Source organism: Schistocerca nitens, chromosome 9, assembly GCF_023898315.1.
Source record: "Schistocerca nitens isolate TAMUIC-IGC-003100 chromosome 9, iqSchNite1.1, whole genome shotgun sequence".
NCBI lineage: Eukaryota > Metazoa > Arthropoda > Insecta > Orthoptera > Acrididae > Schistocerca > Schistocerca nitens.
In genome coordinates, this window is record NC_064622.1 from 53,942,636 (window position 1) to 53,958,002 (window position 15,367).

General features: G+C 40.5%; 1 protein-coding gene across 1 annotated transcript in view; it reads right to left on the reverse strand.

Moving 5' to 3' along the window:
* Positions 1–15,367, reverse strand: part of LOC126203406 (uncharacterized) — a 169,160-nt gene that overhangs the window by 42,625 nt on the left and 111,168 nt on the right. Inside the window, exon 5 of the mRNA XM_049937710.1 lies at positions 13,414–13,589. Within this exon, the coding sequence (XP_049793667.1) occupies positions 13,414–13,589 (176 nt within the window). The remainder of the gene's footprint in view (positions 1–13,413; positions 13,590–15,367) is intronic.

Here is a 15,367-nt window from a genome sequence, read left to right on the forward strand (position 1 = left end):
GGTATTACTGCATGGCAGGAAAATGGCAGTTTCTAGATTTTCCGGATAGAAACTAAATTGAAACTAGCAGTCTTAACAACAAATGAATATTTTTGCTATATAATTGAAAGTTTGCATAACATGATTTTAGTTCATACCTTTAGTAACAAGCTGTAATTTACTCAAAGTATACATACTGGGATAACTAGATGTGGTACAGGACATTATTTAAATAATATACATTTCTGCCATTACAATATTTCCTACCATATTTTCATACAGTCAGTGTATGCATCTATACAGAATTAAAGTTGTTCACATTAACATAATTGTGCATCACATTACAGAAACAGCACTAGATGAAGCTGAATTGTAAGTAGTTTTTCTCTAGCATACATAATAGCAGTAGAAAACGGACAGGAAAGTAATTAATATCTAGCCACTACGAAATGAAGTAGCCATGCTTTACTGTAAAGTATAGATATTTTCTGATCTCACAGCTGAATTTAAAAACGTATGGTTTGTACAGATAAGACTCTTCTTGAAAGCTTCGGAGTTTAAGCTTGTTTTGTACAACAAAGTACTGTTTCTATCAAAGAGCTTCAACAGTAAATCTAAAATGAAACGCTGCAAAACTTTCTTACTAAGAAAATCACATAGGAAGCCCAAGGTTTTCAGGTTTCTAGGTCGTAACTTTTGACGAATAATTGTGCCTGTATAAACTGTGGTTCCAGCATTGTCCCAGTAAAGTGGGGCTTTGAAGAAGATATCAGTGAGTAGGTAAGAAGTGGTACTACTGTGAAATGAGTGAAATAACAATGGTCATTGTACACTGTGCGGTGTCTTAGGATTGTGATAGCCTATTTGTTAGCTATGTCATGCTCAAAATACAGTGCTGTTGTTCGGAAATTACCTGGTTAGTGACTGTATCCATTGTAAATGAAATTTCATTACTGTCATTATTCAGGAACTAAACAACAAAATTTTCTGAACTATTTCTTTTACATACAGAACCATAGCGTGTAGATAAATGTTAACAAGGTGACGATTTTCTTAACATTATTAAACATTTATATTTTTATAGAACACTGAGACAATTAAGTAATTGTTCTTTATAGATTATTTAGTAAACATTAACAGAAAAGTCTGTAGTCATTAGTACAGTACAGTATAGACGAGAAAGTGTAGAGCCGCTGCAGTCCACGTTTCACTTCCGTACATGGCTTCTCTCCATACAAATACTTTAAAAAATGCCTTCCTGATGCTTAAATCTAAGTTCGATGTAAATACTCTTCTCTTCATCAGAAAAGCTTTTCTTGCTGTTGACAATCTGCTTTTTATATCCTCTCTACTTCGGCCATCATCAGTTATTTTGCAGCCCAAATAGTGAATTCTTCAGAAAAGCTTTTCTTGTCATTGCCAGTTTACATTTTATATCCTCTCTACTTTGGCCCTCATCAGTTATTTTCATGCCCAAATCCAAATCTCATCTACTAATGTATGTGCAGTTTCGTAATCTAAATCTCTCATCATAACCCGCTTTAATAAGAATACATTTCATTACCCTTGTTTTGTTTTTGTTGATGTTCATCTTCTCTCCTCCTGTCCATTTTCTTCAACTTCTCTTCTAAGTCCTTTGTTGTCTCTGACAGAATTAAAATATCATTGGCAAACCTCAAAGATTTTATAACTTCTTCCAGGACTTTCATTTCTACTTCAAATTTTCTTTCGTTTCCTTTACTGCTTGCTCAGTGTACAGATTAAATGACATTGGGGATAACTTACAAACCTCCTCAACCACTGCTTCCGTTTCATGCCCCTTCAGAATTTCAAAGAGAGCACTCAGTCCTGTCAACACCTTTCTCTAAGTCTACTAACACTATAAACATAAGTTTGAATTTCCTTAACTTATCTTCTAGGAGAACTCATAGAATCAGTAATGCCTTGCCTGTTTCTACATTTCTCTGAAGTCCAAACTTCTCTTCACCAAGGTCGATTCTACCAGTTTTTTCATTCTCCTGTAAAGAATTCATGTTACTATTTTGCAGCCATGGAATATTAAACTCATAGGTCGGCAATATTCATATCTGTCGGCACCTGCTATCTTTGGAATTTGAATTATTTTTTTCTTCTTGAAGTCTGAGAGTATTGTCCCCATCTCATACATCTCGCAGATCAGATGGAAGAGTTTTGCCGTGGCTCTCCAAGGGCTATCAGAAGTTTTGACAGGATGTCCTCCTGCGATTTCTTTCAGATTAGGTCTTTCAGTGCTCTGTCAAATATTTGCTACTGTATTATATCGCACATCGCATTTTCATTTATGTGTCCTCCATTTCAATAATATTTCTTACATTTCCTTGTGAAGACTCCCTATATACTCCCTCCATCTTTCCCTTCTCTGCTTGGGACTAGTTTTCAATTTGAGCTGTTGATATTCATACCGCGCTTCTCTTTCCTCAAAATGCTTCTTATTTTTTCCTGTAGGTGTCTATCCCCTAGTGATATTTGCTTCTGAATCCTTACATTTGTATTATAACTATTTCTGTTTAGCCATTTCAAACGTCCTGTTTTAAAGGTTGGTATTCTCTTTTGCCTGCTTCATTTACTACATTTCTACATTACTGCTTTCATCAATTTAATTCAATATTTCCTGCGTTACCTCTTTGATCTTCTGCTTATTTTACTATTTCATCCATCAAAACTAATCATTCCTTTTCTACTGTGTTGCTCTCCCTCGTTATTGTAAATCGTTGGCTAGAGTTTCTTTTGAAACACTCAGCACCCCCTGGTTCTTGCAACTTATCCAGCTCTCATCTTAATGTCCTACATTTTTACAATTTCTTAATTTTTAATCCCCTATTCATAAACAATAAATACTGGTTGGAGTCCACTTGTGCCCCTGGAAATGTCATACAATTTAAAATCTGTTACCGAAATCTTTGTTAGCATTATCTAATCAGACTGAAACTTTCCATGACTAGAAATCTGTTCCATGTGCACAACCTTCTTTAATGATTCTTAAGCCAATAGTTTGCGATGATTAAATTATGCTCTGCACAAAATTCTCCCAGGTGTCTACCCGTTTCATTCCTTTCCGCCTGTGCATATTCACCTACTACTTTTCCTTTTCTATCGAATTTCAGTGCCCCATGACCATTAAAGTTTCAGAATAATGTCTGTTATGTCATCGTACATTTCTTCAATATCTTATTCATATAGGGAGCTAGTTGGGATATAAACTTGCACTGTTGTGGTGGGTGTGGGTTTTATGTCTATCTCTGCTACAATAATGCGTTCAACATGCTGTTCTTGTAGCTTGCCTGCATTTCTATTTTCTTAATCACAATTGAACCTACCCCCCATTTGATACTGTGCTAATGACCCTGTGTTCACCTGACCAGAAGTCCCGTTCCTCGTGCTACGGATCATGACTAATTCCCCCTATATCTAACTTTCCCTTTTTAAATTTCCTAACCCTTTTTTTATTTGATTCACCAATCTTCTGACCGGTTTCATGTGGCCAACCAAGAATTCCTCTCCTGCACCAACCTCTTCATCTCAAAGCAGCAGTTTCAACACACATACTCAGTTAATTGCTGGATGTATTCCAGGCTCTGTCTTCTTTTACAGCTTTTACCAACTACTACCATAGAAGGTATTCCGTGGTTTCTGGACAGATGTCCTAGCATCCTGTTCCGTGTGCGTGTTCACCATATATTCCTTTCCTCTCCAATTCTCCAGCGTACTTCCTCATTCCTCACTGTATCAGGTCCACCAAATTTTCATCATTCATACGTAGCACCACATCTCAAATGCTTTGATTCTCTTCTTTTCCGGATTTCCCACAGTCCATGTTTCACTACCTTACAATGCTGTGCCCCAAACAAAACCTCAAATTAAAGCCTATGTTTATCACTGGTACACTTCTCTTGACCAGGAATGTTCTTTTCACCAGTGTTAGTCTGCTATTAATGTCCTCCTTGCCATGATCGTAAATGGGTGATTTTGTTGCCTAGGTAGCAGAATTTTCAACTCCATCTACTTCGTGATCACCACTCCTGATGTTAATCTTCTCGCTGTTCTCATTTCTGCTACTCCCCATTCCTTTCGTGTTTCTTCGAATTAGTCTACATCTATGTTCTGTGCTCATTAGACGTAGATGGGGTGATGGGAGGAGGTTTGTGGTATTTGAAGAATAGTAAGATTCTGGATGTTTTTCACTGTTGAGTATTGATAGTGGTGTAAGGGGTTGAGAGAGTGATGAGAAAGGGGAGGGGCACTCTTTGAAGTGTCTATATGTAATGCATTTGTTACCAGCAGAAGTGATGCGTTTCTTACGGAGTACTTATTTTAGGTCACTTACTGTAATTGGTTATTGAATTCTGTGGATGGTATGTCATGCAAGTACTGGCAGCTGCGAGCCAGGGATGGGACAGCGTTATTTGTACGCTCAAGGATGGTAGGGAAAAGTAAATAACAAAAATGTGGGTCTTCAGTGGTGGAGAAGATGTTAGAAATATAGGATGCAAAATGCTTAGCTTCGCTCAGGTTGTCAGGTAACGGATGGTTACCAAGGAGAAGCAATTAGTAAGGTATGGGGAGTTGAGCGTTGAGTTTGGTGCCTGTCTGGCGCCAGTTCTAGCATTTTTTGCATTTAATAAATTCCTGATATGTCTCTTTATTTGCCAGTGGCGTGTGAGCGTATCATGGCTACAAGTCTGCAAGAAGGAGCGGTACATACAGTGGGGTTTTTGGAAGAGGAGTATGGTTTGTGATGGGAAGTTGGGGCGGTAAAGTTATATGGTATTGGTAGGAATGTGGGTGGATATAGCGTCTGACAACGTCTGCTGCGGGAAGGATGGGACCTGAGGAATATCGTCAGCTTGCTGGAAGAACAGGGGGTTTGTTCCTGCATTTTTCATGTTTCCGTCCGCTCCCGTTAGCTGAGTGGTCAGCGTGGTGGAATACCACGCCAAGGGGCCCAGGTTCGATTCGCGGCTGGGGCAGGAGATTTTCTCCGCTCAGGGACTGGGTGTTGTGTTGTTCTCATCATCATTTCATCCCCATCTCCGACGCGCAAGTCGCCCAATGTGGAGTCGAATGCAATAAGTACTTGCCCTCTGCGGCCGAACTTCCCCGATTGGGGGACTCCTAGTCCACAGTGCCATACGCTCATTTCCATTCCATTTCATATTTTCGGTCATTGTAATTCGAGTCATGTGATATGTGGCAACGATGCTGTCACAGAAGCATACTAACGTTGTGAATTGAAACTTCTGCACTCCTTTTTAAAGTAGGTTACCGAATTGGTAGCATAGATGTGTTTCCTCTGTGAATGTGCATGGTGGGGTGACAACAAACCAATTTGGCTCTTGGTGAGGTTGCAGAGGACAGGGTGGTGCTTGAGTTCTCGACTGACTGGGTGATCAAGAAATTTGTGACAAGGAATAGGGATCTCTCCCTGAAAAGGTATTTGTTTAAATAGAGTCGCATGTGGAGGGATACAAACTTACGAGTTATGAGAAGCAGTGAACATACACTCCTGAGTGAATAGTAGCTTGGGAAAAGGTGTCAAGTAGGTTAACAGACACACCAATACCTGCACACACATATTTTGCCCCTTCCTGAACAATGTCAATGTTCCACATGTTCGTTGGGGCCACAAGAAATACTGCCCCCACAAAGCACTTGTGATGTCACACTAGTCGGCTCGTATTCCACAATTTGCGGATGTGCAGCTCTGTACAGGTCCCATGGAAAACCAATATGTAATTGAATAGGTACCTATTAAAGATCTTAACTTTGTCGAGTGCTGTCGAGAGTTAGCATTTATTTAAAGGCACATTCAAGAATTATTAAACTCACCTGAAATATTTACTCATTCCACGCTGGAGATGGCTCCTGACACTGTTAAGACATGCAGTGCCATGTGCTATGAGAGAAGTACATGCTACGGCCTGTCTTTCTCTCGTGGGCCTCAAGAATTTTGATTCTGACATCACAGAAATAGTGCTAGTATGCCCAGAGCTGCTCACTTATACCTAAATTCTACACTGGTATAAACATCCAAGCAGATCGGAGCTGCATTATGATGTCATTGTTAGACTGTCCTAGCATTCCGGCTCCAGAGCAGTATACCAGAAACGTACACTGCGAAACAGTGACCATACACTTCTGCGTGAACAGCAGTTTGGTGGAACATGTTAATTAGGACAGCCTTTGTCCAGCAGACATTCCTAAACATGTTGTTGTTGTTGTGGTCTCCAGTCCTAAAACTGGTTTGATGCAGCTCTCCATGCTACCCTATCCTGTGAAAGCTTCTTCATCTCCCACTACTTACTGCAACCTACATCCTTCTCAATCTGCTTAGTGTATTCATCTCTTGGTCTCCCTCTACGATTTTTATCCTCCACGCTGCCCTCCAATGCTAAATTTGTGATCCCTTGATACCTCAGAACATGTCCTGCCAACCGGTCCCTTCTTTTTGTCAAGTTGTGCCACAAACTCCTCTTCTCCCCAATTCTATTCAGTACTTCATCATTAGTTATGTGATCTACCCATTTAATATTCAGCATTCTTCTGTAGCACCACATTTAGGAAGCTTCTATTCTCTTCTTGTCCAAACAATTTATCGTCCATGTTTCACGTCCATACATGGCTACACTCCATACAAATACTTTCAAAAACGACTTCCTGACTCGATGTTAACAAATTTCTCTTCTTCAGAAACGATTTCCTTGGCATTGCCAGTCTACATTTTATATCTTCTCTACTTCTACCATCATGAGTTCTTTTGCTCCCCAAATAGCAAAACTCCTTTACTATTTTAAGTGTCTCATTTCCTAATCTAATTCCCTCAGCATCACCCGACTTAATTCGACTACATTCCATTATCCTCGTTTTTCTTTTGTTGACGTTCATCTTATATCCTCATTTCAAGACACTGTCCATTCCGTTCAACTGCTCTTCCAAGTCCTTTGCTGTCTCTGACAGAACTACAATGTCATCGGCGAACCTCAAAATTTTTATTTCTTCTCCATGGATTTTAATTCTACTTCGTATTTTTCTTTTGTTTCCTTTACTGTTTACTCAATATACAGATTGAATAACATCGGGGAGAGGCTACAACCTTGTCTCACTCCCTTCCCAACCACTGCTCCCCTTTCATGCCCCTCGACTCTTATAAATGCCATATGGTTTCTGTACAAACTGTAAATAGCCTTTCGCTCCCTGTATTTTACCCCTGCCACCTTCAGACTTTGAAAGAGAGTATTCCAGTCAACACTGGGAAAAGCTTTCTCTAAGTCTACAAATGCTAGAAACGTAGGTTTGTCTTTCCTTAATCTTTCTTCTAAGATAAGTCGTAAGGTCAGTATTGCCTCACGTGTTCCAATATTTCTACGGAATCCAAACTGATCTTCCCCGAGGTCGGCGTCTACCAGTTTTTCCATTCGTCTGTAAAGAATTCGTGTTACTATTTTGTAGCTGTGACTTACTAAACTGATAGTTCGGTAATTTTCACACATCTGTCAACACCTGCTTTCTTTGGGGTTGGAATTCCTGAACATGCACAAATATAATTTGCCTCCGATAATATCATATTACAGTGCCAATGTCCTAGATCTCGGATTCTAACGTCACAAAGTCTGTCCCAGTATTCCTGGACATTTATTCTGACATGACAGTGCTGTGTAAGAATGACCAGGCTGGAAGTCAGACAACGTGCATTCTAACGTCATACTAACGCAGCACCAGTATTCCAAGTCTCGGATTGTCATGTCATAAAGCTGCACCCAGTATTCCAGGTCACCCAGCATGATAGTGCCCCATCTTACATTCTAGAATTTCCCGTCAATTGATACATGGGACAACGAACGTGATTCTACACGAAATAAGTAGCACAATTGGTTTTTTTTTTAAATTTCTTACCAAAATTTGAATTTTCCAGGAAATTTTTACTTTCATGCAATTTTATACACAGGGCTATTGACATACGTCAGACAGGGGAAGAGGAAGGTGGGCGGTGGTACCCTGTGATGTCATCGATCGTTCATCATTGACATCATCAGCGACACACCTTGGTATCATTCGCACCTTACCTTACTACTGCCAACCATTACATGTCTCGAGTACAATGAGCGCTATACAAACGAGTGGTGAAATCCACCGAACTGTTGCCACTGATGATCTCGTCACCTCTTAACCTATAGACAAATATAAACTTAAATTTATTACTGTAGTCCTCAATACCATTCTTTTTATCGAATGTACCAACACCTTTCATCAATTATCTCTCGCTGCTCAGTCTATAATCCACTTGAATTTACCCCCAAAACGAACTGCACCTTTGATGGTTTATCAACCATGTTTACAATGTACTACTTACCTATACGACTTTCCTAAACCCAAATCGCATAACAGCAGAACATTATCCTTTACTCCAACATGTTTCAAAAGCGCCTAATTCACCACAATGCTGTATCAACAAACTACCATTGCTTTACTCCAACGTGTGATCTGCATGTCTCCCTACAACCTACAGTGCATCAACAACTCACATCCTGTAGCCATGCCGAAAGTGGGGTAGTGAACCAATTACTTTGATGCACACCCATATATGGACTAGCAATTGGATTCCTCAAAAACACCTGCATTTGGCCACGTATCCTGTTCAATCACTGTGCTGGATACTTTAACTCAGCATGTAATTTATAACACTAAAGTCACCTGTGCCACCATCTATATCAATTTGAGTTATCCTACCCTATACAACTTCTTTATACAACATAATCACACTTATATTCTGCTAGCTAAGTATGGATGCTAACAGCCTCGCTGTTGAGCGCCCTCTATATACCACCACGACAACCATCACAGCTTCCTCACTGACACAGAATAATACTTCTCCACTTATATTAATGTTCCTGACCTGTATATTCACGGTGTTCCGGTGTAAAGTCAGGGACACTGAAAAATTCAAGATGGACCTGGTGGGAAATTTTAAAGGAAATGCAGGATGATGGCGGGGGGTTAATTGAAAAGGAAATGCAGGATAGGAGTGGTCGAAATCCTGAAACAAATGAAAGACGTCACAGCTATCAGAGTTATGCTTTACAGTGCTACTGACGTCATAAGCCAAGATGACGTCATGTTCAAAAGTATGTAAAATATCTGAATTTAGAGCCATGTTCAGAACTATCCAAACCATCTGATGCTGACAACACCACAATACTTCTATGTCAAAAATAATTCTTCATGTGAATTGTGTAATACTGATCATTCTTCAAATGTATCTGAAGCACCTGAAGTATTTATCAAAAATATATATAAGCACATACAATACTTATTTCAATTTTTTACCACAATTCCACAGTAGCATTTGGCAATTCCTCCTAGGTCTAAATGAGCCTGTGTTATTGGTAGATGAAAAACGATATATTACTTACGACAAATATGTATTCATATAAAGAACCATTATGTCACTGTTATTACTATGTCTAAAATGTCGAAGTATGTAAAAAGTGTAACATAAAGTATTAAAATATTGACAAAAGACGTGAAAAATTATGACAGCAACGCATACACGATAATATTTGTTTATTGTCGCAATGTTATTCCCGTAAATAATATACTTAAATGTGTAACTTGGAGTAGTTCCATGTCTAAAATATATGTCAAAAATAAAAGATGTCACAATCTATATGTAAATTCTCACTACGTTATTAAGGTCAAAAATGATGGTATGGACAGAAACGAACCTGGAAAAGCTCACAACACATACAAATATGCAGGCTGAATTATTTTTCTGTAAGTGTCAGTTATCAGAAGAATAAAATTAATGTATAACTCCACTTGACGGCTATAACTTGACTATGAACTTACTGCCACAATGACATTAGCACGTCTAATTTGTTTCGTAACAGCGCAAAGCACATGTAGCAGAAACTGCTATAATATATAACCTGTTCCTCCTAGACCTTAATGACACTATGTTACTGATAGTACAAAACCGAACTGAACAGACACCTGTTTAGGGAAGGAGGAAAATAATACATCATTTTCTACACTGTTGACAAATACAACTCAACCTGTAAGCTGTATCAGTACCATTGTCACATGTATTCTGACAAATAATACAGTCATTTTAGACATGCAAGTATTTAAGCACCCACTGTGCCTTGCACCACATGTAGTACATGTACTGAACTTTAGTTGCTGAAAATGAAATAATTACGTAATTCAGGCGATGGTTATTTACTTTTCAGATGGAAATATTTTAGTATTGTTCATATTTCTATATATGTTTGATAGTAAATTCATACTATTTGGATAGTTTCGAATATGACACTAAGTTCTAATCGTCTGGATACCATTTAACACGGTGTCATCTCGGATTCTGATATCGGTTGGACTGCAAAGCGCCCCTGGGGTACCTCTGCCACCATGGATAGGTTTTTGAAATTTCACACCAATGCCATCTTACAATTTTTGTTTAAAATTTACCACCACAATAATCTTGCATTTTCTTTTAAATTACCTGCCAGTAAGTTCTTGCTTATTTTTTTTAAATTTTCCACCACAAACATCTTTTGTGTTTTTCAGTTTCACACCACCGCCATGTTGGATTACAGCGCCGACAATCAGCGGCTCCTTGAATTGTCGGTGGAATGCATACAGCCCTCCTACTATACACACTCGTCCCATCTATCCAACTGACTGCCCTTCACCACGTGGCCTCTTGAAACATTCAAACAATCTCACAGGCTCTACTGCTCCTTCCTCCGCACTCCTGACGGGGACACACTAACGCAGCACTGGCAAATACACTCGTTTACCAGAACGTTAATGCAGAAACTCGCCTAGACTGGTGACAGACATTCTCTAATTTGAACACCAAACCATTTATAAACTCTCGTAAGTATTGAGAAGCTCTCTACCGCTTGGTGAGCCACAATCCTGCCACTAACCAGTTCTCAACAATAAGTTACGATCTACGTGAAGTAGAACTTTTCGCCTCATACATCCGAGATACCGTACTGGCCATTAAAATTGCTACACCACGAAGATGACGTGCTACAGACGAGAAATTTAACCGACAGGAAGAAGATGCTGTGATATGCAGATGATTAGGTTTTCAGAGCATTCACACAAGGTTGGCGCCTGTGGCGACACCTACAACGTGCTGACATGAGGAAAGTTTCCAACCGATTTCTCATACACAAACAGCAGCTTACCGGCGTTGCCTGGTGAAACGTTGTTGTGATGCCTCGTGTAAGGAGGAGAAATGCGTACCATCACGTTTCCGACTTTGATAAAGGTCGTCCAAAAACGGTTCAAATGGCTCTGAGCACTATGGGACTTAACATCTATGGTCATCAGTCCCCTAGAACTTAGAACTAATTAAACCTAACTAACCTAAGGACATCACACACATCCATGCCCGAGGCAGGATTCGAACCTGCGACCGTAGCAGTCGCGCGGTTCCGGATTGAGCGCCTAGAACCCGCGAGAGCACTGCGGCCGGCGATAAAGGTCGTATTCTAGCCTATCCCGATTGCGGTTTATCGTATCGCGATATTGCTGCTCGCGTTGATCGAGATCCAATGACTGTTAGCAGAATATGGAATCGGTGGGTTCAGGAGGGTAATACGGAACGCCGTGCTGGATCCCAATGGCCTCGTATCACTATCAGTCGAGATGACAGGCATCTTATCCGTATGGCTGTAACGGATCGTGCAGCCATGTCTCGATCCCTGAGTCAACAGATGGGGACGTTTGCAAGACAACGACCATCTGCAGGAAGAGTTCGACGACGTTTGCGGCAGCATGGACTATTAGCTCAGAGACCATGGCTGCGGTGACCCTCGACGCTGCATCACAGACAGGAGCGCCTGCGATGGTGTACCCGAAGACGAACCTCGGTGCACGAATGGGAGAACTTCAGTTTTTCGGATGAATCCAGGTTCTGTTTACAGAATCATGATGGTCGCATCCGTGTTTGGTGACATCGCGGTTAACGTACATTGGAAGCGTGTAATTGTCATCGCCGTAATGGCGTATCATCCGGCGTGATGGTATGGGGTGCCACTGGTTACACGTCTCGGTCACCTCTTGTTCGCATTTTGAACAGTGGACGTTACATTTCAGATGTGTTACGATCCGTGCCTCTACCCTTCATTCGATCCCTGCGAAACCCTACATTTCAGCAGGATAACGCACGACCGCATGTTGCAGGTCCTGTACGGCCCTTTCTGGATACAGAAAATGTTCGACTGCTGCCGTCGCCAGCGCATTCTCCAGATCTCTCACCAATTGAAAACGTCTGGTCAATGGTGGCCGAGCAACTGGCTCGTCACAATGCGCCAGTCACTACTCTTGATGAACTGTGGTATCGTGTTGAAGCTGCATGGGCAGCTGTACCTGTATACGCCATCCAAGCTCTGTTTGACTCAATGCCCAGGCGTATCAAGGCCGTTATTACGGCCAGAGGTTGTTTTTCTGGGTACTGTTTTCTCAGGATCTATGCACCCAAATTGCGTGAAAATGTAATCACATTTCAGTTGTAGTACAATATATTTGTCAAATGAATACCCGTTTATCATCTGCATTTATTCTTGGTGTAGCAATTTTAATGGCCAGTAGTGTATATTCGTGAGCGTCGACGTTCCTGTCCTGACCACTGCCCTCCGTGGCCCCATATGTCCACTTGTACAGAGACGTACACGTTGCCCAATTTGCTCCCAATTTCCAATGTTAACGTTTTATGCTGTGAATATGAATGTATTTAAACACGCTAATCACAGCGCAAGGTATAAGAAGCACGTAAATCACCATATCCATTCAGACGATCCCTCCACATTTTTGTTTAATCCCGAGCACTGCTCTACTTTTCTCCTCATTTACAGAGAGTGACATAACGTGTGGACTTTCTTCCTCGTCACATTCCTGTGGTTATCAAGGCTAGAGGCAGTATTACACGGTTTTAGCGTGATTTCCGCTGGAGGAGACTAATTTATTTTGTCATGAGTGATAGTTTCTTACGGTAGTACTATGTAAACGACTTAGTGTCCGGTAAAAACGTTTTCCCATGATATCAGTGCTTCCATAAATTATGAAAACTTAGATAGTATCTGGCAGCAACGGTATTATCTCTAGTCAAAGTAATAATGCCGTTGATTGAAATGGCGTGGTCTGCTTATCTGCTCCGTAATGTGTGGCTCATTTTAAGAATAAACACAAACACAAAAATTGAAGACTAAACACAATCTGAAAAATTTACTGTATTCGTCTCCTACACTATTGTCTTCTTTCCTTGATTAAATGATATCAGTAGTTTGCATAACAGTAATGAATACTTCCCAGGGACTAAAGTGAAATAAATGTCCATCAACCATAATGAGTTTGATAAAGGTTTGAACGTAGATTGGCTGTTACCTGAATACATAATTCCCAGGCTGGTCTTTCTCTTCTTCTATCTTGTAGTTCATTATCAGCTCGCTGACGGCTTGTACGTCATGTAGCCAACCCCTCAATTTCGTGTCAAGTATGTTTCTCAAATGTTTCATGTTCTTAACCCATTCATGGAGTTGCTGATCATTCGTGTGGTTACCCTGAGACAGACAGAAAATAGTTCAAATTCCTAGCATAATACTGAGAAGCGGCAGCCAATCTTAACTTATACTTACAGGTCCCGCAATTACAAAACGTTTAAATTATTGTCAGTACTTGACTACATATTCAGTTTTGTACATCGAGTAAAACATTAATGGAAAGTAAGTGCCCAGCGATGTCTTATGAGCCATAAGGAATTCCCTACCTGAAACATTACATAACAGAGCAGTAGTTATCTTTAGGCAATTACAGTAAAAGTGCTTGCTCTAACGGCAATCTACCGCAATAAAATGGTTTAGCGCAATCATCAGCGTAATTCCCCTACGTGTATAGCCAACCGACACGGCTGGGGGCTAGAGAAAATTCTATTCAAACTTTTGTCTGATATTCTTTAAGAAAATCGTGAGATTATTACATCGAAATGTTACTCATTTTTTCAAAACTTTGACGCACTTGCCTCGTTTCTCACTGCTCGCTCTTGCTGAAAATTTCCGTTTGTCGCTCGCGATTTGATATGTCGTCGTCTACATCTGAACATGTATCTAATCTTGCAGATATGAAGGGATGTAGCACACTTGACAGATCTTACGAGTCTCAGACAGTGAAAAGTGAGTCCGTCCCTGTTGTTCACAAGGTTCAAAGGGCTCTGAGCACTATGGGACATAACATCTGAGGTCATCAGTCCCCTAGAACTTAGATCTACTTAAACCTAACTAACCTAAGGACATCACACACATCTATGCCGGAGGCAGGATTCGAACCTGCGACCATAGCGGCAGCGCGGTTCCAGACTGAAGCGCCTAGAACCGCTCGGTCACACCGGCCGGCCGTACGTGTTGTTCTGGCTGAGGTTAACGAATAAGCAAATTCTGATTTCTCGAAATACTTCCGTTGTTTATAATGAAACATTCTCTTACATACACTAGAGGCACCCAGTACTTTGTCCGGAAGGCAAGTGCTAGCCAGGGGCAAGGGTGTTATCTGGAGCTTCACTGGGAAGTATCACAGCAGCAGTCTTGTTGTCTCTATACATTTATACTCAAATGATTTGATGGACAGGAGCAATCTGCAGCTATTGCTTGATGATGCAGTAGTGTACGCGGAAGTGTCATCGTTGAGTGACTGTGGAGCGTACACCATGACTTGGATGTAATTTCTGTTCAGTGTGATGCAGTTGCTCTAAATGTAGAAAACTGTAAGTTAGTGTAAATGAGAAGGAAAAATAACTGTGTTACGTTCCAACACAATATTAGTAGTACGCTGCCTGGAATATTAACGTTGACTACACATCAAGGCAGAAAATAAATAGATCCAGCACACTGTAGGGAAGGCGAATTTTCGACTTCGGTTTGTTGGGAGGATTCTAGAAAATTGAGGCATATCTGTAAAGGGGGCAATATACAGAACAGCTAATTACCCAGTCTTGAGCACTACTCGAGTATTTGGGATTCCTACCAGATGCAAAAAATTCAGAGGTTGATAGAATTGTTACCGATAGCTCCATCTGTACACTGAGCGAGCAGTAAAGGACACATAAGAAAATTTTGGAGTAGGAATTAAAGGCCAGGGAGAAGACAGAAAAACTTTAAGGTTTGTAGTTCTCTCAGAACACAAGCGGCTTGGAAGAGGATATAAGACAGGGTCTTGAAAGGAGGATATAAGATAAACATCAACAAAAGGAAAACGAGGATAATGGAATGCAGTAGAATTGAATGAGACACTTAAAGTCGTAGATGAGCATCAACAAAAGCAAAATGAGAATAATGGAATGGAGTCG